This window comes from Nilaparvata lugens, chromosome 3 (genome assembly GCF_014356525.2).
Source record: "Nilaparvata lugens isolate BPH chromosome 3, ASM1435652v1, whole genome shotgun sequence".
Lineage (NCBI taxonomy): Eukaryota > Metazoa > Arthropoda > Insecta > Hemiptera > Delphacidae > Nilaparvata > Nilaparvata lugens.
The window spans coordinates 53,290,387-53,316,076 of record NC_052506.1 but is presented as its reverse complement, the minus strand read 5'-3'; the positions used below and the strand labels follow the sequence as shown (position 1 = coordinate 53,316,076).

At 34.5% G+C, this 25,690-nt stretch overlaps 1 protein-coding gene across 3 annotated transcripts in view; it reads right to left on the bottom strand.

Moving 5' to 3' along the window:
* Positions 1-25,690, bottom strand: part of LOC111051128 (protein spire) — a 241,801-nt gene that overhangs the window by 143,670 nt on the left and 72,441 nt on the right. For all 3 annotated transcript variants that reach the window (XM_039424012.1, XM_039424013.1, XM_039424014.1), the window contains exon 3: positions 18,244-18,361. In XM_039424012.1, the coding sequence (XP_039279946.1) occupies positions 18,244-18,361 (118 nt within the window). The remainder of the gene's footprint in view (positions 1-18,243; positions 18,362-25,690) is intronic.

The window sequence follows — 25,690 nt, the reverse complement described above, 5'->3', positions numbered from 1 at the left end:
GAACAAAGTCCCGATGGATGTTTGTTTCTTAAAATATGTTTCTTATTAACTTAGAAGTACTGTCACAGTTTTACTAAAAGTTGTAACTGAAATCATCTGCAACACTTCTACCAGTAACTGAGTAATATAATGGTGTATATTTAAGATCAAGTATCAAAAAGAGGTTTGATACTTCTGTGAATAATTTCTTCTTTTGTCATGAATTTCTACATCGAGCCCAGGCATTTCATAGGTGGAATGACTGATCATAACAGAAGAGCGTGGAGTGGTGGAGTATTTTTCAAGAACTAGAATTTTCAGAAAATAAATTATTGGCGTTCGATAGTAGATTGGGACCACGGAATTTAGATGTGCAGTTGTTGTATACGTGCAACAGCCCTCTACCGTCTTCTCTAACAACCACTGTTCAGTTGATGCAGCATTGCCTTGTTGAATGATAATAATTATTGACATTATACAGCAGCAAACAAACAAGAAATCCAGGATCTTCATTTGAATCAATCATTGTAAACAAGAGAATCGATCCAATTTATCAAATTTATTGAATGTTTTGTCATAATCTACAAGAATATAAGAGCAAATATTGTTCAGATTTATCAATCAGCTTGATTTGTATACGAAATATGTATACGATTTGTAAATAATTGATACGAATCGAAATCATTCAAGATTCAAATTGTACCATTGTAATCACTTACAGACCGACTCAATTTGTAAATCAATACATGAAGTACTTGTTCGGTTCCAAGTTGTCAAGAGTAATGAAGATTTCAATGTAACGAGTTCTCGACAAGTCAAGCAAGTAGAATAGTATACATTCAAGTCTTTCCACTTTTTGGTCTCATATCAATGTAGTAATGACTATCACCATCAAAACCTAGATGGGAAAATAGCGATCTGTGATTCAGGCGAATTAATTATTGCTATCGGTGACATAACACTAACTTGTTTCTCAGTTGACATGGATATAAACATGAAGCCAACCAAACGAATACGCTCAAGATCAGAAAAGTGAAACGAATCTGAATGATTTGCAGTCATCGATATTTTTATTACGAAACTTGTCGCAAGACACTGTTGAAAATTGGAAACGGAAATTTAAAACACGGTTTAAATATTAGCTATTACGAATATTGAACTCGACGTTTATCAAATGATTGTAGTCTAGTTTCTCATATTTTTTATGGAAAAAATATAGAAACAATACTTAGTAAAGAGTCGTTCTCAAAAATCTCTGATTTGTTAAAATATTTAAATCAAATTCTTATTATCTTTCCAGTTTCTTTTAATAAATTGGTGTACTAGCTCAAAGACACATTCTAGAGATTCATTGCTAGGAAATAGCTACATTCCTAAGAATACTGTTGTTGGGCCTATATCTTTTTTATTCCTTATTTCAAAACAATTTTCTACAATTTACGCTCCAGTATTTGTAGTTTTTTAGTGAGAACAAGAAGAATTCCAAAAACGATGATGACTTGGGCTTGGCTAATTGCTATACTACAAATTTTCATCATTATTTGCATTTGCATAAGTGAAGTGTGGCATTGGACTAGAAAGGTGAAGGGAACGAAATATTTCTGAGAGATTAACTCTCACAGCTCATCTTAGTACTATGTATGTCAACAGTACACTCTTACCTTGGTAAACGTAATGGAGTCAACGTTAATATTAATTATTACATACTGGTAAAAATTATTATTATGAAAATATTCTACATCGAAATGTGCCGCTGAAAAGTTGACACTGAGTTCGCGCTGCTAACTTGAGTTTTCTCTACGGATGAAGATGATTGAGTTCTAGGAAATTATGTGCATTGGAGCTGAATATGAATCCAATTCAATAAATTTTATTGGTTTTTGTATGATTATTGACACATTTAGCTTGCAAATCGTCTCTCCCTGGAGGTGCCAATCTTTAGTAGCCATACTGCCTATAAATTAATGTTGATTCGTTTATAATCGTTCTTGAGTTGATTCATAATTATTCTACAATTACAATAATAATCGGTAAAGTATTGACCTTGAATAGTTTTTTCATATGAGAAAAGAGATTGCCAATATAAATGTTCTATTATTTCTTAGAATATTTTGATATAGTTCGTTCAATCTATATTCGTTTCTCATTCATATTCAGAATCACAGACCACCTGACGTTGTTAGCCAGCTAAGCGTTATCCTTCTTGTTATCATGCACAAATCAAGACCCATCACACCCAACAAAAACAATTCTCATTAATCTCAACTCTATAAACAGATCTTTCACCTATCCAATCACAAATGACTGACCAAAATAATTGGGCTTGTAAAATAATCTTTGTATTTGGATTTCCATCGCAATATGCATCTATCGTTGTTATTCTAATTATTATCAATCTTATTAACATCCGGAAGGATTTTAATAACATGCTTCTCTGCCAATGAAAACCATAAACTTGGATAAAAAATCAATGTTAGGGTGTTAGAAAACTATTACTACAGCTTAGAAAACATAGGGAATCTGAATAGATTGTACGAAACACGAATCACTTTCTTATTTTCCTGACAAAACATGTGAGGGGGGCATTGGACTGTCACCCAGAGTAGCCAAGGATAGTATAGATTATAACTATATGCTCAATGTATATACAAGTATATACTATGTATATACCTCTATACAAGCCTTGCAGAACAGCCACTTTAAAATATTCGATACAGTACGGATGACGATCCATGTGCCCGTACAAAAAGCAAAAAGGTCTATTGTCGTCACACATTGTCCAGCAGCCGGGCCCTCCACAGGTGTGCGGAAGAAAGGCCAATGTCAGTCACTGCACGCTGCACGCTGTGTGTGAATGGCATCATCGTCAGCGGTAGAAAAAACTAATCTTGACCGTACATTTCACGGTCGCTGACTATAGACGTGTTTGACGAGTGAGAGATGAGTAGATGGAGAGTATTGCTCCCATAACATTGCCAACACCTCTCACAGCCAGAGCTAGGTTTGCTATTGGCGTCTCCCAGCGAAACTTGTAAACACGCAGAATCTTCATTTTGGTTGAAAAGAATGAGTAGGTTTCATTAAGCGTCAATTGAAGGTTTGAATTATACATTTATTTTCAATCGATCTACAGATAGTAGATATAATAATTATTATTGACTGAGCAATCTTCTCATTCTTCTTCATAATAGAAATCAATATCAATGATAATATAACCGATCTATCTCATGCTATATTATGTTTTTAGCGAAAGGGAGAAAACAATTTCGGCATTGAAGAGTATTAAAAACGAAATATTTATATCGATTTGGAAGTAATTATTCGATCTTTAGACATCACGGCTATCTTTATCCATCACGAACTGTGGTGTTCAATCAGGGTTTTGGATACTTCATGTACTGTACCTGTACAGTTATTAATTCTAAGCTTTCCAAGTGCAATCATCAAAGTAATAATAGTGTTATCATAACCTGCATTTCTATACTACAGTATTCTTTAGAATTGAGAAGAATAGATGTTTTGTACTGAAGGTTTTCCATCTGTTTCTTGTTTTCAAATAATTTGAGCCAAGTAATGTCTGTTGGTACAAGCAAGTTTGATATTTACTTCAATTTCACTTTATTTACTATTCAATTTACTTGTTTCATGAAGAATGTAATAATTGAGAATATCTATATCTATAGAATGTGTGAATTCGCCAAAGCTTTCCCTGTACTATTACAAAGCAAATAATACACAAAAATTGAAAAATCAACGCAGGATTACTTTTATAGATTGCCTCACATTACACGTTGAATTCCAAAAAGCACAAACAAGTTTTGAGTTTCAATTTTTGAAATTGATAGAATATACATCTCCATGACCTACTCGGCTAATGAATTACATTAACAACTCAGCAAATAGATGCTTGAATAAGAGAACAACTTGGCGAATATATTTTCTTGAGCTGAGTATGTATGATTATATGGACATTAGAAATGGAGCTACAATACAATATGTAGGACAAGCATACCAACAATGGAGAGATTCCCAGACTGTGCGTGATCCGTAGCGTTGGGGAATTTTTCCGGCTTAATTAATAAAGCTGAGCAATACTGAGATTCACTTCAAACTGTCACATTTCCATCCAAATAACATCAATGCTTCCTATTCAACCAATTCTGACAGTTGATATTACTAGAACGAGTTTCCTCTCTTTTAAGAGAATACATTCTTTCAATTCGAGAACAACTCAATTCAGTAGGTTACCTCATTTATAATCCTCCAGGTACTAGAATAAAGCATACGCGTACAATTAAGATGTATGGAAAATACTTTTCATATTGTTCTCTCATTGAAATAGAATACTCTAGAAATTTTCATTTGGCTTCCTTCTTAAAATGGAATCCTCCAGAGTTTCATTCGACATTTCCCTTGGAATGGAATTCAAAAGTTCTCATTCTACCCCCCCCCATCCTTCGAATTGAATTCTTCGAGTGTTTTAATTATTTGGCCCCTCCCTTGAAACGATTCTACTATTAGAGTTTTCATTTGGTTTCTCCTTTGAAATGAAATCATTCTTTGCAGTTTTCATCTGGCTTTTCTATTGAATAAGATTTTTTCAAGTGTTGAGAGTGGAATGAAGTGAGCCAAGAGAAGGAATGAGCTCGGAAATTTAGTGAGTCACGACTGTAAACCTACCTTGAAATTGAAGAGTACAGGTGCCGGGAAATTACTATGTAATTCAGCTAATGACATATGCCTGGACGTCCGACTAGATTGGGCTAGGGCAGGAATTTCGAGTGCTCAGTGATTTGGTCACGACGTTTTCAGCTTTGGACGACCACTTCGATTTTCTTGAAAAATGTGAGGCCTACAGTCGCATAGAAAAGGAACATTTCAGGTGGTCTGCTAGAACATTAGTTCAATTAAAATTATTTATTAATAAAAGATAATGAGTAAGAGAGAGGAAGGAAGAAAGTGAAAGAGAGATATTGCGGCTGTAATTGTTCCAAAACTGTATTTCGAAAGTTCAATGTGGCCAAATTGAAATTTCGACCTGATTTTTAGTTAATGTAGCCAACGTGAGGTATCAACTATTGAGAAATCACGTAGTATGACAATTTGAAGTAATTTTTTCTCCATCTAGATTGATAGAACGTGGATGATTGTGGAATGCGAAATTATTATTTGCAAGCACAGGCAGAAGAACGCGTATAAAGCAAATTGAATGGAAATAAGAATTATTTCTCAGAATCTATAAAAATTCAAGGATTCTTTGAGGACAGTAAACATAATTTTTTTGATTTTCCGAAGTTCATTTTAAATTCAGATTCGAAATTGTCACAGTCTGCTAGTAGGGCTAATCTTGATCAAGGTTTTTGAGCGTAAGTCTCATGATTTAGCTGATTCAAGACTTTTAAAGAAAACATAATAATAATAATAATAATATTAATAAACATTATGGCACATTTCCTTAGATCATTCCTCTCTCTACAATCATTGAAAAATATATTATTCCTTTATTGTAAATCATTATCTTTTCGACTTTTCGGAACATGATGGTTAGGTTTATGAGAAAAATAATAGAACATCAGGTGGAAACTCTGAGCTCTCAAATATCCATCCTATAGTTTTACAAGAAATACGGAAGCTGAACCCGCAGTTGATTATAGGCTCGATACAAATAGCAGGCAAGAGAGATCTAAACTGCGCTCAGATAACTTGAATGATGATTTGTATTGGTTGTGTTGTGACTGAAGGGAGACGGATAACCCAAATTGTCACCGGGTGACGTCTAGCGATTATCTGAATTCACCGTTGCAGTTGCAGCGAGGATCCAAATAAGAAGAGGCTAATGTAAATTATTGTCAAGCTCCCTGGTCCGGTTGGAGCGACTTGGTTGCTGCGACACGTACGAATTCGAGTTGTCAGTTGTCAGTCGACCAACGGTACAAGTCAACTGCCCCGCAACCCTTTCCAAACCCGGACATTTCACTTCATCCTGTCAGCACTGGTTGAATAGGCAGTGCTGATGTTATTTATAAGGAAAGGCCGCAGGCGGCACGGCGCCTTATCCAGCGGCAGTCGCGGCAACCGCATCATCGTTTACGGTAATTGATCAAGTCCACAATCCGACATGTCTGGCTGCCTTTTAGCAACTGCTCACGTGTTCGATGGAATCCCTCTCCAGACCCGATTGTCTCGTCTCTTCTTCATGCTCTTGCATGTAGTTCGTTTGTGAATTTGATAATGATTGGAGTGTACTTTTAAAAGGATTATCTCGATAATCTCAAAATTTGTGAAACCGCAATAAACAAAAACAATTTCTCTAAGCTTCTCTAAGCAATTTCTCTCTGAAAGCTTCAGACCCGATCTTTTCGTCTCTTCTTCATTCTCCTGTAATCTCGTTTGTGTTCAATGAATTCAAAAAGTGTATTTTCATACTTATTTTTAATACATTTTTGTATTCAAATCGATTCAAGTTGAAAAAACTTTGAACTGTTGATTTTGTTTTAATCATGAGAAAAGAGTAATTATGTAAACTACGGGTAAGTAGTGCTGACAGATATTCAATAAAGTGAATGTATGGGTAATCTTTTCGCCAGCGGAGCTCAAATTTTCACTTTGATACACTGATGAACTGAAAGTAATAGCTAAATAACAGTTTTTAGCTTCAACTTTTCTCTTGAGATAAATGAAACGATTATCTATAATGATCTCACAAGATCAGCACTTTATAGAAAGACTTCATACTCGACAGTAGACACCAGGTCCATCGCATGGGAGAAAAGTTACAATCTTTTGTTCTTGCTCCCTCTCACGATCAGAACAAGAAGAAAGCTTCATGATGATGATGATGATGATGTTTGATGATAATATTGATTATGATGATATTCTAGTTAGCTTGAGAGTGTGCGTGCGTATGAGCGATCAATTGTGAGGCATAAGCAGAGTAACAGAGGTTCGCACGATTCTGAATAACAAGTACCGCTAAACATAAGAAATTTGAAAATTATCATCACACACGATCGACACACTCAACGCTTCAAAATAAATTATTAAACGCCTAATATTCAGCCCATTATATCGACACGCGTAAAAACCAATCAACTACCATTCACTGTGTGAAACTCCTATTACCGAAAATACCCGATCAGATAAGAGATCAGAACGGATCCATGGAATTTTTAATTTGATGAAAAATGGAACGAAAATAAGAAGAAATAACATTTTAAAGACTGAAATCACTCGATAAGTTATGAGAAGAACTTTGCTTTTAGGATACTTTTAAAATGAATTTAGTAATTACTTTTACACTTTCTTTCGAATAATAGATGGGCATTACATCTTCTACTATAATACTGGCACACATTACACCAAGAGACTGAAAGACTGCATGAAACAAAGAAACAGGTCTTATAAGAGTTTTGATACTCAGTAAAAAGTATTTTAATCCCTATTAGAATAATACAAGATTTGATATATCAAATATTCTCCATCAACCAAACCCAATAATATTTCATTTGATTTATAATAATAATAACAATATAATATCGAAACTAGAATGTATTCTAGTTACCTTGATATCGAGTAACCTGGCTGGCTCAGGTCTAGTGTCAGAGTTTTAAGGTCGCACCTGATCAATTTCAGGGCAACTGACATGACCTAACGACTGCTTTTAGGCAGCCGGGACTGACGGTTCATCCGAAACACGAGAGATGCCCGAATTCTAAGCCTGCATCTAATCCACTCGACTACTCCATGATTTATCATTATTAGATTGGACATTATTGATTGTCACTAATATTATTTTTGAGAATGAACTCTAGTGTTCCCTTCCCCCCTAGTCTACAAAAGATTTTTTTCTCACTCAAAAGGAATTAAATCCAATATAAGTGAATGAAAATACTCAAAATCACAACCACAAATTTATATAAATAATATTGTTTAAAATCAATGAGGAATTTGTTTTAAATGGGTATAACATGTCTCAAAAATTATAATAATTATTCAAGACTTTCTGTTCCTAACTGGTTGACTGTCAGAGTAGATCAAGATAGAAAATGATTTATTCATATTTTCGTGCTCAGATATTGGAAATAAACAACGAACATTGCCAATTCTATTGGTTTTGCATTGTACAAAATCACTTTCCCATTTGTAAGCTAATAGCCTGGGAAAAATATAAAGAGCTCTCACTACCATTGCCTCGCTGAGAGCAAGAGCAGTGAAGAACGTGACTATTAGGACTCGTTCACGCCCTGTGTAAGTCGTAATGGAGGCTCAGAGTGCCCAATAAGAAGAGATGAACGTCTGTGATTGCCTGTTTGATGGCTGTCAGGTCCCACAAAAAAAGCTACAATGTCGAAAATTGTGTTTCCTTTGTTCTTGTGCGATAATATTTCTGTAAGTTCATTGCATTCATTGTTCTGGGATACCTTTGATTATGAATATTATTAAATAGAGTATCACAGATTTCAGAGAGATGAAGAGGTAATCTCTTATAGATAGTATTTATGAAGATTATTTTAAAGGTAGTATGAAAAGGTAACTTGATTCTCAAGTATTTAGTGTATTTGTATAGTGTACAATATTGAACTTGTTCTAAATTCATCTGGGGAATGATATTTTTGTGATACATTTTGGTCAAAACCAAAGGTTATCCTAATGCAGCCTTCCCCAACTTATGTTTCCTCAACTTTTCATTATCATCGTCCACAAGTCCAACATCATTATAATCACATACATTCCTTCACAAACTGTAAACTCAAGCAGGTTGATGAAAATTGGCAATTTCTATTGCTTACTGTGTTTCTTAATCGCGCAAGGTTGGAACTGGAATCCATGGAATCTACTCTTTGAATGATTGTGAATTCTCTGAACGTTGCTTTTTAGAGCTGAGAATTGATAACGAATGAAAGTTTGATGATATCGGTATTTTCAATATCAAATGGTGAAATTCCAGTTATAATGTATCTCTGACAGCATTCTCTCATTGTCTACTGGATGGTTGTGTTCATTGTTTTCAATCATGATTTTCAACTCAGAATTATACAATTTTTTATATCTGGTGGTATGTGCAAGTGTTACTACTATTTTATTCAAGTCCTCCTTCTCATTCCAGGCAACTATAGCCTAGAACCAGTGCACAAGACTGAAAACAAGTTACGCACAGTGGCGCCGATTAACAAAAGCAGTGTCACAATATCCGTCATTAGATTGGCGGCAGCAATGCCCACGTAACTTTGAATAAATGAAAGGACACATTAGAGTAATTAAGCCACGATTGCGGGCGCAATCGCAACAAGAACACTGGTTAATTTAGAAGGCAGCTGCTACCAATAACCGACCAATCAGTAGGCAACAACCGGATCTAGTCCCGTGTATATTTTTATTTTGAGTAGCCTACAAGCATAGAGTAATTATATCCATAGATATAGTTTTTCTATTCTACAACATTAATGGAATTCATTTCAAACTGTCATTATTCCTAATAAGTATTAACAAAACTCTCTACTCATCCAATGCTGACAATGTATTGAAGGAAAACACACTGTATAAAGCCCACGTACCTATACCACACGAGCAATCCTTCACCAGCCTCCATTGTCAGTGTGCCATTACATTTTTGTTTACACAATATATAATCAACTAATTAGGATTCGCAGCTGGTAAAAAGGTGTTTGTCATCAGGTTGTGCCGCCATGATTCATTCGTTCTCAGTCAAAATGCAATTACTCTTATCGCCCTGACGAATCAATTGGAAACCAGCAACTGACTTGCAGCGGTGATTACATTCAATAAAACGCTTCGTTCATCAGGTGGCAATAAATTTTCCACTCCATTTGTTCACATTTGAGGATGAGCATACTTTTTTCAATGACTCTGCAGCAGGCGAAATGCAATTTCCTGAATTTTACGCAGTCATCGATCACGGCCATTTTCTCTCTCTGGCACACTCTCTTCTATCCCTTTCCTTCTTTCTTCTATTCATGTATTCCTCCATCCCACGCATGAATACTCCCTCCACCACCTCATCCGCGTCCTCGTCCACTTACTGCACTCTTTCACTATCACTAGCAAACTTGTAACTTTATCACCATTCATCGCAATCTATCTTGTTTATCTCTTATCTCGCCTTTGGTTTTTTCTGCGGGAGGTGATTTGTAGACTTTCAAACTGATTGTTGAAGATGCTTTCAGTGATCACGTAATTCCAATATGTATGTATAATGTGATTGGTAGGTATAACTCCAATGATTCAATTTGTACTATCAACGTTTGGAATCTATCATTCGAATGTAGCTTCAAAAAGGATAATTGAAAAGTGTATAAAAGTTTCATATTGTAGAATACAACATGAATATAAAGTGTATTAAGATAATATACATTCCCTCTCGAAAATATTATTCGATTATTTTGAATGTGGATGCAATTAAAGTGATAACAGGTCTCAATTTGGTAATTATCTTCATATTGTTTGTAGAGTAGACTTACTATTTCACTCTTTATAGGTACATCTAAATTTTGCTTCAGGTCCTACTATAACTAAATTTTAGATGCCCGGTCGCATACATGTCTACTTGTCTATTCAACTGACGTAGAATGACATAATCATATTCAATGGACGTACGTGCAACAGGGCAAGATACTTTCCATCCAATCCTCATACCTCATACAATTTGAGTAATATCACATTTTCGGGAGGAAAGTGGTGGATTACCCTATTTTAAAAATATTAAAGATGAAAAATTTAATGAAACACATAGTTCCTGGAATATATATTTTTGGGAAAGGATGATTATGACGATGTAAATTCAACTGAGTGATGGGAAAAAAGCAGACAGGCCTTTTGTCATTTGGAGGCATAGAAATATAAGAGTACATGTTAGCAATACATATATTACTATGTTTGGAGGGTGTTATGTCGGTGCCCTTGTATGCATCCTGCGCTGGCGGGAGCGCTCAACCGTCAGCGATTAGTTCCACTAGAGACGCGGCACTCGGCTTGTTCCTAATCAAGCTCCATGCAGTGCATTGCAGTGCTTGTGCCCTCAAAATCATTACTACGTTCAAAAGTCACGTTCCTCATTCAAAGTGCGCAGGTGGAATCATTAGAAGTCTATCATAGTCAAATTCCATTTTGTTCATGAAAGTCCACTGAAGTCTAGGTCTAGACTACTGAATTGCAACTGGTGACTGAAATGGACTATTGAATGAATGATGAACTATTTCAAATTCAAATAGACATACTGCATGCACGAGTATGTACTGGATAATAGAGTGAACCTTCTGTAGTTCAAATGGCTATGCTGATACACTAAAATTAATTCTATAGTGTTGCACCAATCATCACACAATAAGTTCCAAATCCTAAAATGATTTTAAACTGGGGTTCTCCAATTTTCAATATTCTCAATGAAAAAAAACATAAAAAACAAACAAATTTATAATTGATACTGCAGTAGCGATTCATCAATTCTGATTCCAGTAGGAGTGTTAACTGAGGCAGAATAATGAAAAACATATTATTCCGCTTGATTTATTTTTGAGTGCCTGAGGAACGTCACCGAATGTCGACATAGCAGTCAGTTTGGCTTCAGCTGTTGTCAGCCAAATTGCAACGAGATGAAATACGATACTCAGAAATTAATTCCATTTCAATTATCGCATAAGCAATCTTCAACGATTCCAAAAAAAGCAACCGTTAATGACATATTTGTATGATGGACTAAGTCTGATAGATATAAATCTGTATGATTTTACATGTTATTTTTTACATTTAACAATACACACATTAAATACATGATTAGAAAAAGATCAGCAGGCCTAGCCTGTTAGACAATTAGGCATGATAGAAAATTTCTCGATTTTGACTCCAATCATAAAGGAGAATACAAATATTAACCAAGAGAGGAGAACACTAATTGGATATAAAAATACCTGAATGGAAAAAATTGTAGGAGAGAAGTAAGGAAAAGTATTTTAAACGTATTTGTTTGAATATGACTATAACCAGTCAGGATGACTTGATTGATCCTCAATTATTGAGTGTGTTCGAAACATAAGATTGTTTTCAATTTCCATGGACTAGAATGAAGCCCCAAGTTCATTGCTCGACACGTTCGAGGAAAGTCAACGTTTCCGTGCTTGAGCCATCAGACAGGTGCAGTGCACTGAGTGCTGTACAGAGATTCGTGAATGATCGCCGCTATGATTAAGCACAAAAACTAAAAATAAAGTGGATGTCGTCACTGAGTGTGATTGCAGGAAGCGGAATAAGTTGTGTGAGTAGCTGTCAGCAGTTGGTCGAGAAAGGAGCATTGATGTCATTTATAAGGAATGCTGACAGTATGTGGTGAATCCCACTATAGCGGCGCGTTTGTTCCATGACGTACGCTACTTTTGCGAGACGAAACGCACTTGGATAAGAGCAGAGGAGAACATTACAAGATGAAGATGGTGGAAAATTCGTGTAGCATTCCGGAGATTATGACAACAGGGTAGACAAGCATCGAGTAGCTTATTCTGGGAGCCAGAAGAACAAAGTAGCCTACAGTCGGCATGAGAAGCAACACCACTCTTCATAAACCACCAAGCTAACATCCTTGAATCCGTGTTGCTTCTTAGCAGAGACTCTAGCAGAAGTACCAGCATCTACTTTCCTTGTCTTGCCTACTTCACGTCGCACATAGGATTGTGGGAAAACGCATAAAAAGTACTTGATGGCCAGGAAGTCGACGCTTCTAATGATGAATCTGCGCCCGAAGAAGTGTTCTTCAACTGTAATGAAGGATGCTGAGTCGCTCACACGCCCACACACATGCACACGCACACATGCAGCAACGGTGAAGGTACAGAATGCAATAATGGTTTACATAAATCAGGCACGGCCTTTTAGTATGGCTGAGGACAACGACCGAACTTACATTGAAAGTTTTTATTTTTGGTATTTACATTTTTAATCATTTTTCTAATTAATGCATTAATTGTATCAGTGACAGTACAAAGCATCAGTGCTTTGTTCAAATTCACATTTTGTTAATTTATAGATTTCACTTATAAAATCTATAAATTGATCAGTTTGATGTTTCTTCATTTTTGCGATATTTCTTTGAAGTACTCTAGTTTTTGAAGTGATTCAATGTAAATTCTGTTACGAAGCTAAGAGATGCTAATTTATCTTGAACTTTTTTGAGACATGTTTGATTCATTAAACGTTTTTGGAAAATAATACAAATAGTAGTCTTCTCGCACTGACAAGACTGCTAACATTTATTTGTTTTAAAACAAATAGCATGTTATTTGTTCCAGTTACTGAACGTTCGTTTACAGTGACTGGAATTAGTATTTTTTAATAGAATATTATGACTATATTGTAATAGAGACTTGTAGAAGTTCTTAACTACTGCATCTCTTAAAATTTGTAGCTGAACCGAATCTTGATTTGCAACCGACATATGAGGAGACATACTGACTAAGTTTGGTCACGAATGAACTGTAAGGACATTTTTGAATCACCTCAAAAAGCTGTAGTTCAAATAGCAAACACCAAATTACATCAAATTACCATCCTAATGATAAATAAGAACGAAGATTTTGTAGATTTATTCCCTCTGTATTAGGAATTCAAATATATTCTTAATTCAGTGTAACTGAAGTAATTTTCAACACAACAATATTGAATACAATCCAACTGTCAAGTCTATTCTAACAATGATTTGAGTTGATAAAAGTACATGGTTAACTGTGAACGTCATGAAGGACCATCTGGATCATTGTTTCAAAGAGAATGATAAAATTATTTCAAGGAAATTTGAAAGTCGGAAATAGGATCTGTAAAACTTGAGAAAGGAGAACCAGCACTCGCCAGCCAAATGCCACCATAAGAGGACCCAAATATTTTAGAGCGTAGTACCTTACTAATGATTTTGTAAAAGTTAAAGTTAAATCAAATTATTAAATTTCTTAAAGGACTTCGTGATGCTATTGTGAAGCAGAAGTCATTTTCAATTTCAAATAAATTTATAACCCCTTGGAGGAGACGATTCCGGCTACCATATTCCCGGACCACATGGAGTTGGATCGACATCGGCGGCTTACAAGAAGATTTTCGACACGTGAGTGATAAATTTGAATTAGTGATGGGCGCCCTAGTGCTTCGAATTAATCTGATGATCAAAGCTAGCTCGCCGAAAGGGTTTTTATTATAAATTAAGAAATTAATAAGAGTATACTTGCGCAAGTAAATTTAGTATTAAAGGTATTTTATTGAAAGAAAAAAGGATAGATCAATATTTCAGAAATTTCTATTAACTCAGAGAAGTACGAAATCTAGGCTATTAAAACATATGCATATGACATTTAATTTTTGCAATATAATTTGCGATAGTTTATTATAACTCTAATTCATTAGATGAATGGCTCTACCTATTCCGTCAGGTGCCGAATCTTGCACCCTGAGATAAAAAATATATATATTTGGATTATTAGAGGCTAATTTATCAAGCTGATCTTAAAGCACACATTTTTAATTGAATTGTCCAAGTCGACAAGTATTAGCAAGCGCATATCGCAACTACATGCAAAGAATGCATATGATTTTAAGATAAAGGCACATGGTAATGCTTCGTGCCATAAATCTAGAATATAAAGTTTAGCCTGTGATATTTTATTGATTTCAATTATTGTTCTATTTTTATATTATATTTTTTTTTTTATCGCTCTTTATATATTTTTTGCCTCGCTTTATTTTTTTGCATTATTTGTTTAATATATGTATGAACGTTTATGGTGTGCAATTTATTTTTTATTCCTCAACACTATAGTATAAGTATCATTTTTATATATATTTATTATTTATTGAATTACAAGAGTTATAGGAGAAGCCCATATCTAGGCCTAGAAAGATTTATGAGACTGATACTATTAGAAAACCACGACCTAATTGTATAATTATATCAAATCTCATGCTTTACCGACTGATGCCAAGCAGGAGGCTAATCGTTATTTAAATATAAATAATAACGTGACAAACTGAAGTAATTTTCAACACAACAATATTGAATACAATCCAACTGTCAAGTCTATTCTACATTGTATAACACTTCTCAGAGTTAATGGAAAGCACCTATGTAATCTTATGCGGTTTTGATATCACAATAAGTCACTATATCGTTTTCACTTGACACCTCAGGAAACACGATTGTGAGGTTTTTATAAATTCAGATACAATCTTCACATTGATATGATTTGAATATAAACGTTTTATTGTATAATTCAAGTTCTAAAGAATTGAAAGTCATTTTTCCAAAACAATAATATTGCTATTTTTGTACCATTTCATGTCTCATACAATTAAAAACGGAAATGTTTTATTTTTTCAAGCTTAGGCCTACATAATATAAGTTTAACCTGTATACAACTTCAATTTCATTCATGCAACGGACATTGAATTCTTGAATACAAATCATGCATTTGGAATATATATAATTTTTCCACAACACTACAATAAATTACCAAGTATGGGCAGTAGTTTATTAGTTTGTGTTGTGTAACGGAATCGTGAATTATTGATTAAGCTTCTGCTGTACACTAGAACTGCGATAATATATACCTGTTCATAAGTTGTACAGTAGAACACCACTAAAGTGATTATGTTTGATTGGAACTAGCACTACATTCCAAGAGCATACTCAAAAGGCCTTTATTCTAAAATAGGATTCAACAAACATGAATAATGCAGTGTAATTCATAGTAATTCACAGTGAAGCACACAAAACGCTGTTGAATCATTTAAATTTATATTGTTCCACACAATATTGTAGTGGAACTAACAAGCATTTTATCAAAATTATACGTTTCGTGAGAAAGACAAATTTGTCTCCTGACCTACAAGAAAATTCTAACATCATTATTTCTACTAGACACTTGTAATCTTTAGAAGTACTTTCATTATTATTGAAAATTATTTCCATATTTTTTCACTTCAACCTTTCTCTATTCAGCAAATTTTCAATTCCTGACTTATGGGGCTAGACTTATTATATTCATATTTATCTATAGTATCAGGTCAAAAACATCAAAATATTGGAAAGAGGCACCAACCCAAAACTTTTTCTCTTCCTAAATTTAGTTCATTGAATTATCCTAAGAGAGTTATGTTCACCACATCAACAATTTTCTCTGATTAACTGTTTTTAACTGATATTTTGAATTTTTATAGGTTTATAAAAGCCAAAACAGCAAACATACAACTCAAATCATACTGAAAACCGTAGCGTTGCCCTACACATACACATCGATTTTTGTTCGTACGGTATTTTGCCGTCCTCATAAATTCTATTAGATTAAACAGATGATGTTTGTCAAGTTCCGTTTAATTCAATAGAATTTATAAGGACGGCAAAAGACCGTACGAACAAAAATCGACGTGTATTTAGCTAGCCTTACATGATAATTTATTATCACTCTATTTTGAATATAACGTAAGTATAGGGCCTATTAGGGGAGCAAAGCGAGTTATTTTCCGAAATAAGTTTTTATAAAAAAAAGGCACAATATTGAGACGGTTCCTTGTCCTTCTGAAAATTCCATCAACTTCGCTAACTATACCCCTTTCTCTGCTCCCAAATTAGCCTCATTCTAATTTATGACAACTAATGACCCGTCCATTTTGAAGGTTAGAAGTTAGAACCAACATCAAGCAAAATGTTTTCTGGCGCGATAAGGCTGTATTCGGGAATATTAAAGCAAATGGCCAATTAGAGGCGAACGCATCTGACAAAATAGTGAGCAATTTAGGAGTCAGGTGAAGCAGTTTAGTCCTCATGAACATCGCCATCATGATCATCATCATCACAATAAAGGGTGGTTCACGTCGGGTGCGTACACAGGAAGTGTTTCCGGCATTCCTGAACAGGTGCACTTGCACAGACAGGCCTTCACTGAGGTCGTACGCATGGGAACGGGGACCTGCCAACACCCCAATAGCACCTATAATACTTACAAAGTCATCTTCCGAGCTCATTTTAAAGGATGAGAACATAAAACTCTAACTATCGATAAAAACAACAATTTGGAACACACAAAAAAGTTGCAAGTCAGAATATTCGTTTGAAAAACATATTGCCAGCGTACTCAATGATTACAGGTAGCAAAAGAAATGATAAATCAACATAAAAATAATATGAAAAATGACGAAAAAGTACTGTTTCTGTGGCACCTAAGGGAAAGATGAGTCTTTACATTTTTTAAACTTCAAATTTTCAACGACACTACCATAATAAAACAAGTAATGAATAGTGTTAGATTTGAGATCTTTTAATATATAAGAGCCTTGAATATAATCTCGTATGATTCATTCTGGTTAGTTGGAACCCTATTTGAACATTCAATGCTAGGCTAATGAACATGGACTCTACTATTTATTTGATTACCGTATAAAGTGAATTTTTCATGCTTAGTTATCCTGTTTACAACTTCAGTCACTAAAGGGGTCGCTGTTCAGGTGTCATCCCGACTACTTGACACCTGGTCATTTGGCCATAGGCGACTACTTGTACCCTCGTAAAAATATGCCATTGCCGTCAAGTTGTCCCCCCGACTACTTGACACCTACTGGACCAAAGGTGTCAACTAGTCATGACCGTAAACGACAACTTGACACCTCGCACTTTCGCGTCAGGATGTCCCCCCGACTAGTTGTCACCTCCTTAGAAGAGAGACAAGTAGACGGGGATGGCTCACGTCAACATGACACCTTGCACGCTGGCGTCAAGGTGTCACCCCGACTACTAGTCACCTACAGAGCACCAGTTGGCACAACTTACACCCCCGCGGCGTAGGGAGGAGGGATCAAGCAATTTATATTACTGGTTATGTAATAAAAATGAGTGGGTAAAAGATAAGTAGGTAACTGGTTACCTAGTCGCGTTCCCCACTTTCAGCGTGATAATTACGAAACATTTTAATTATTCGAATCATGTAGCCTACAGTAGAACTTTGATATATTTATGAAGTTCAGTATTATGTAGTTTATTAAGGCGAAAATTATAAGTAGTGGGAGAAAACCGTACTACACACTCCCCACTATGACAATTATTCAACTTCCAGACTTAGCTCACTTCTAATAATTATTGTAAGGAGGAAATTAATCTGAGGTTGTCTTTTTTAGAAGAATCTGATAAATACAGAAGAACAATTGATCAGTAATATACGAATTGGACCTTTCTGAAAGATTTTTAATGTTAGAATATGGATTTTGATATTTTGATGTACTTACTGGATGTGGACATGTTGGCAATGAGTGCCTCCAGGTCGGGGTGCAGGTGCCTTTCCTCCTCTTCGTCCAATCCGAAGTCGAGTGCGCGAAATACCACGCAGCCCAACGAAATGATAACCTGACACACAATAAAAAATAGTCAAAAATATGATAAATCAAAATGCTGAAACTATAGCACTTGATTTGATAGAATGAAAGAGGATGACTTCTTCTAATATTCTAATTCTTACCTATTCAAAATTCGACAACTTTTCTATAACACTATCCATTTTGGTCATTCTGTAGTCTATGGCTGATATTTTAAATTGTGTATTTTATTCTCGCAATTATAGCAAAATAAAAATTAATTATTTGATTTATTGCTTCTAGAAGCTGATAGTAATTGAATAGATGGAGGAATAAACGAGTTCATGATTAGAACGTGTCTTCTATTACGATGTGGGATATAGCTTCAAGAGATGAGACAAGAGTTATGCATCAGCAATGAGAAGGGTGATTGATAGATTGAGATTAAGAAATTGAATAAACAGAGTACCTACTCATAAACATGCATCCATGAAGTATTTTCATACATTCTTTATGAATGAATTTCTGTTCACAATCGACATGGTAACTGAATAATTCGATTATATTTGCAATAATTAATGCGTTTCCCCAATTATTGTGGGAGATTTGAATCGTTCTATAAGCCTAAATGCAACATCGATTGACTCTGTGGTCACGCTGATAGGCTATCTATAAGTTACGGAATATGCAGCTGCTACTCCTGTTGTGGAGTTGACTATTACAAGTATCTACACCAAGTACAGTATCATTATTTATAAGTTGAAAATCACTTCTCGATGGTTCGAAATCCACCTGAAACTGTAGGATCTCTCATCATCATCATCATCAGTCTCATTACCAACGCACAAGCCTACCTAGAGCTCATATGAGCATCACCCAGAGCAAAAAATGAATAACTAAGCAAATTGACTTTTTCTGGTTCCAATATTGTACAAGGATAAATAGGAAAACAATATACTATAATTGGATGTACCAAGGAGAATGGTTTTAGTTGCATCAATATCATATTACCTATTTTTTCAGTTATGTTTGTATATTTGACGAAAAGCTACTGTATTACTTTTCTCTAGTTCTCAGATACACGCAGACATCGTTCTCTCCAATTCTCCTGAGTGTCGAAAGTCTGGGAGCTCTACCCTACAATAACAACAAATTCTCAACAGCAACAGCTCCAAAACAGTTCTTCCATAAATCCATTCTATAGTGTATAATGAAATATTTATTGGAGAGCAAAATAGTAGGTAATAAATCTCCAAAAACGCAGACCATGGCCTTGTTGATTCTCAATCTACAGCTGTGATCCACAACCACTACCTTTATTTTTCGACAGTTCTGTTCCTCTTCTGTTGTTTATTTTATCTAGTTGGCTTGGAAGTAAATATCAAGGCTCGATCACGTAGCTGGAGAGATGCACGCTCGATCATTTTCCCACAACCATTCGAAGAGCCAGAGAAGCGAACTTGAGTCAACGATGAGGCAATCGTTTCCGATTCCTCCAATCCCATCAAAAACTCTCTCGGTCGTTCCGAAGGTTGTCTCCATTTAGCGTGGTCACAACACGATTGGTGTTGTAATAAATTCTGAACCTTTGCAATTCACACTTCAATGAATCAATACTTTCTTTTATGAAAAATGTCCACTAATAACTCTCACGTGCAGATCAGACTCATTACATTTGAATACAAACAATAGTCTTTGAGTAGTCTTTGAACAAAAACTACAGCAAGCTAATAAATCATTTTATTCTCAGAGATCATTTTGAATCATTCAATTATTGTATACCAACTTCCATCCACAGTAAACTCTAAATTATAATATAATTTGAGAGGGAAAAGTGATTTCAGCATACTAATCGAACGGCAATGTCCATACAAAAAAATGATAGACTTTTACAATAGTTGAAGAAATCCCTACGCGAGAGTCTAGTGGAAGCATGATACGATTCTCGAGAATATTTGAATTAAAATAGGACTGTTCCATGATGATAACTGGGGAGAAATATGATGACAATCTATTTTACCAACAGGTCCTAGTATCCTGTACAGAACATACATACCCACACACTATACTCAACAAAAGGAAAACATTTAACGGGCACTTCAAAACTGCTATTCAATCATTACTAGCTACATTCCATTTATTACTCCAATTTGTCTTTATCTGGATTTCAAAAGAGGTATTAAGTCCAATCCACAGAGCTACAATAACATTTCATGTTATTAACTCATGTCATTCCGGAGTACAATGGAAATAATAGAAACTGAGTTGCAACTCTTGATGATTTGCATATTGCTTGAGAGCATACAGCTCGTTGTATTCAATTGAAATTGTGTAACCGAGTACCTATCTAACTTTGTAAACAATATACTCCGTTCAACACATGTATCGACTTGAATTCCGCCAGAGATCAATGTAGGATTCAACTAAAGTAACAGTCCTCCATTACTCATGAATAATAAATCTTTTGACATTCAAATGTCTACGACAAACGACAGTGACAGAGACAGTGCTCTCAAGAGTTTCGGATATTTTTTGGTTGCTTTCTATAGTGAGATCCACTTCAAACTGTCAGCATTCCCTATGAATAACAGTAATGCATCCCATTCAACAGATTATGACAGATTAAGGCGAATTTCACTACTCCTGGACTTGACACACCAATGTTGATCGATCGCTAGCCTGCATGAATGGCTCTCAACAACATACTTTGAAAGTTGAAAAGAATATTTCTATTGCAATCGCCTCTTCTCATTCTTTTCACAAAGAAGAGTTGTTCGAAAATACATACAAATTCTGAAATTCAACTCCTCTTTAGACAATAATATTCCAAATTTAGGAAAATATTCCAAATATATCAAGATTTGGCAAGTAATGATATGAATGTTCAGAATAGCATTTCTTTGCGAGGTCTGTGGGAGTTCAACATGAAATGGTCTGAACTCAACAAAAAATTGTATTTTCCTTTTCATTCATTATTGTTTGTTGCTGGTTTTATTCAAAACTTTTATAAGGAGCACCACTTCCATCAAAAAGTTTCAAAAAGATAGTTTCAAAAAGAAAACTATTGAAAAAGAGAGCAGGGTAGGGTGAGATAAAATAATTAGAAAGAGATAGAAAATGAGAGAATAGTCACATAGAAGTATAATAATAATAATAGAAGTAAAAGGACAAATAACAGAATAGCCTACCTTGCGGAAAGTATCTAATTGAGGTAAACCATATTTGACAGAAGTATGTACTCAGCCATATTTCTTCAGTCTATGCAACCATATTCAGGAAGGCAATCTTTACTTAATTCTACAGAGAATATTCGCTGTGGCTGAATGTCATAGATACATCATTATCATCAACATACCCTTGTCAGCACCGTTACAAGTTTCTCACATATTTTCAAGTCTTTACCACTTTCAAAGTTGTCAAATTAAGCCGTATTCCACATAATTTTGCATGTATATTTGAGGCCACCTCAATATGACTGAACATAAACCTAGACTCAACAATGGCTAAAATACAACACATAAGCTTTAAACAATAATTTATGCGTGTTCGTGCAACAACATTCAGAAGAGTTCTCTACGTACTTGGATTGTTGAGAGACATCATAAAAACGCGCGTGGCCACAAAAAGCCTAAAATGGACTTTGGGACCTGGGAACTGCGAGCAACGAAGAAAGTAGATCGTAATTTTACGTCTAATTTATAGGAAAGACATGTTGTCTGGAGAAAGGCGAGGCACGTAAATGGTACTGGCCTATAATGTAAGACCACCAGGCGAATCCATAACTTTTTGCTTGCTCCTTCTATTATCGAAATGCTTGACCTTTGAGAGACGCACCATAATACTGAAGCTGGATGGAGCAACAGCAATCTCTGTAGGCAACAGCAATGTATCGTCGTCCTATTTCCAAAAAGGATTCAAGTGCAACCTGATAGTTCAAATAGCCAATAAGCCTCAAACTTATTACGTTGGAATCAGTTACCTGAATACCAAGATAGTATGGATGAACTTTTAATACCCATATTTACCACTGCTTGACTTGCAGGAAAAAAAAGAAAGCACTTAGGTAATCAGCTCATTTAATGTGAAGGCCAATGAAATGTGTTATACTAAGAATTTTCCATAGAAGTTTTACTATGATGACGAGCATGGAAACATTAGATATTGACATAAATTGCAAATGTCAATAATTATGATATGTCATAATGAATGTCATTAATTAATAAGAAGCGAAAAGGAACCTTTCTCCCACAGAAGACATACGAAACTACATAGCATCATCTTCATTCATGGAATAATTAAAACCATTTTATTACAAAAAAACAGCGTTTTCCCACCAATCTACTATTCAATATATTTCCAGTAATGAATGTTAGGCTGATTTTCATAAAAAATTAAAAACTTAAGATAGTCATGTGATACATGATTTCAATACAGAATTTCAAGAAAAAAAATTGCGAAAACCGCATATTGATATATCAAACCATTCTGAAGATATTCACATTATTAATCAATACTATTCAAAGCAGGAAAGAGAGAAAAAAGTCCGAGAATGGCTTAGTATCTCATACACAAAGGTCATTTGATGGTGGGTGTGATCGGGGATCCTACTCAAATTGAAAATACCTCTTTACTATGACTTTAAAAATCTGGTCCGCCATCTTGGATCCGCCATATTGAATGCAATTTTATTTTTTTAAATAGGAAGGTGATCCTTCAGATGAAGATAATTATGTTGATGAGAGCTATTGTTTCAATTTCATTTATGTTTGACATTTTTGCTTTTTATGCCAGCTAATATTATTATGTGAAATAAGCTCTCACTAAATGAAATCATAATAATTGAAGTCAATTATACTAAGCTTTGAACATATTCAAACATAATATTTCTGTTTGAATATGTGTGTTTGTGGATATTTATGTATGTCAGACGGATCTTGAAAACGGGTCTAACGATTTTTATTAAATCAGGAATATAGTGAGTTTGCAATGAAAATAATTAATTTATCAATTTAAGCCATCTAAATTCAAAATATTTATAGTTTTAGTGTTTATTTTGAACCAAAATTTTCTAAAAATCGTACACGTGAAATTCTAACCTTATCTGGGACTTTGTCACCTATAAATTTGGAAGAAAAATAGCACAAGGACTACCTTATTATTTTATCTTTCAATGTTATTACATTAGTGTCATTTGCATTGTAAATAAATAAAATGAATAACTAAATATTTTCACCTTTTAATTTCCGTAGCGAAGCACGGGTGCCCTGATAGTAAATTATAAAAATTGGTACTATTACAAGCCGATTACCTGATTTTCTTCCAATGGATCTGTTTTTTCTTCCTCCTTGAATTTAAATTGGATTTTTTCATATAATTATACTAAAAATATATTATATATAGGTAATCTATTATTATTTCATTTACCGTATGTATCTTATAATTATATAGCCCAATATTTGTTTATTGTAACACAGCTAATCTTAAGAACTGCTCCCACACACTGACGTAATAGTCTATGTAGGTTCTAATATTCATTTTATAATTGAATTTGTGTTGTTAAAATTGAATGATACGTGGATAAGTGAATTGAAATTGAAAAAAAAATCATTTTGAAGAAATTGAGGTTGAACTAATACTATAATTCTATTTCTATGATCATAATGATAATAATTGGTATGCAGTATTTAACCAATCTCTGTGTATGCAGGAGAGACACACCAGAACAGTTAGAATGCAAAATGCAACAGTAGTATAAACGAATTCAAGGTATTAGGTCAAGATCTTGAATCAAAGCGTGAAAAATCATGCAAATTTTAAAGAATTGCAATAACTATGATTCAATAACTATGAAGCTGAGCCGGTTGTTTGGACAAATTACAACGCAAAAAAAACAATGGAGGTCAAAATATTATTGGAAAAACAGTTATGTTCTCTTTGAAGGCAGTTATGTTTGGGAGAGAAATATTTCTGTCAGTTTACAACCACGAAGACTTACTTCTAGGTTGGCATTCAAATTGGGCCTCAGATCATTGGACCTCAACATCTGTGAGCATCGAATGCTGGTTTTTATTGCAATTTTTGTAATTGAAGGAGGAATCTGGAATAGTCTAAAAGCTACCGTAATTATCAGGATATTTTACCTCTAGTATAACCTCATACTCACAAGCAGAAGCTTTCTAATCTAGGAGTACGTGCATACGAGCAGAAAGGTACCTGAATTTGTAGAGTAATAAACACGGAGCATATTATTACCTGCTAAAATTGGCACTACAATCACTCCTAAGATTCCTTGATAATGAAGACGAGTAATGCTGCCCACTTCCATACTTTTAGCTTCCAACAACAGTATGTTTTTTTCAGCATCCCACCCAGAATATAACAATTCCGCGAGATAATGTAGGTAAGTCTATTTAGAATTGTACTCTTCGGTATGTTGGAGTACAAACAAGAATATCACTTGAACAATCCTATTCTGACCAACTGTATAAGAAGTTATGGCTGCTGCAATGATTGTTAATCTATGTTTCCATTAGTTCAGAACGGAATACAAAGCACGAGTATCAATCAAATCAAAATTATCAAATAAGATTTTTACATTCCATCTCGAATCCAATCTGACGTTACTTAAAATATATATCTTGAATCTTGATAACCAAGTTGTGTGAGGCGATGTGTATGTGAAAACAGGAAAATAGAAAATGTCAAGAATGACAGTTTCTTGTTGGGTTGATGATGACTATATTGAATTCCACCACGAACGAGTTGTTCTTCTTGAACTCCAATACTCTAATGATACCAACGATCGATTGAAATTGATTCATTTTGAAACAGTTTCAAAATATAATTTCAAATTAATTCTACAACATCCACTAAATCGCTTATCTCATAGAACAAAATATTGAAAGTTTTATTTTTCAATTATATTATTTTTTTTATATGCAAATTTATTGTTTTGTTTCAACTTTTATTTGTTGTACTATAATATAAGTGTATTTTTATTAATTGTAGTAAGTTACTTTCCATTTCATTATATTCTGCAATGTCAAGGTTGAGCGTTAGATAGGACTAAAAACTCCTAACTCTGCCAAATAAAAGATGTTTCAACTTCAAAACATGAGTTTTCATTGCAGTAGATGACTCATGGACAAACATGCAAGGATTTATTTGCAAGAAACACTATCTATTATTATGACAAGAGATCAAATGATATCAATAATAATATAGACTATTCTGCAAAGAAGGAATCTTAGCAAGATTACACAAGTCAAGTGATTGAAAATAATAAGAAAGGGAGGAAATTTAGCCAACAAGGGCCATTAGTAATAAGAAGGATATTACTATTAGGATAGTTTTTCGAAATTGTAATGATGCTGATCTATTT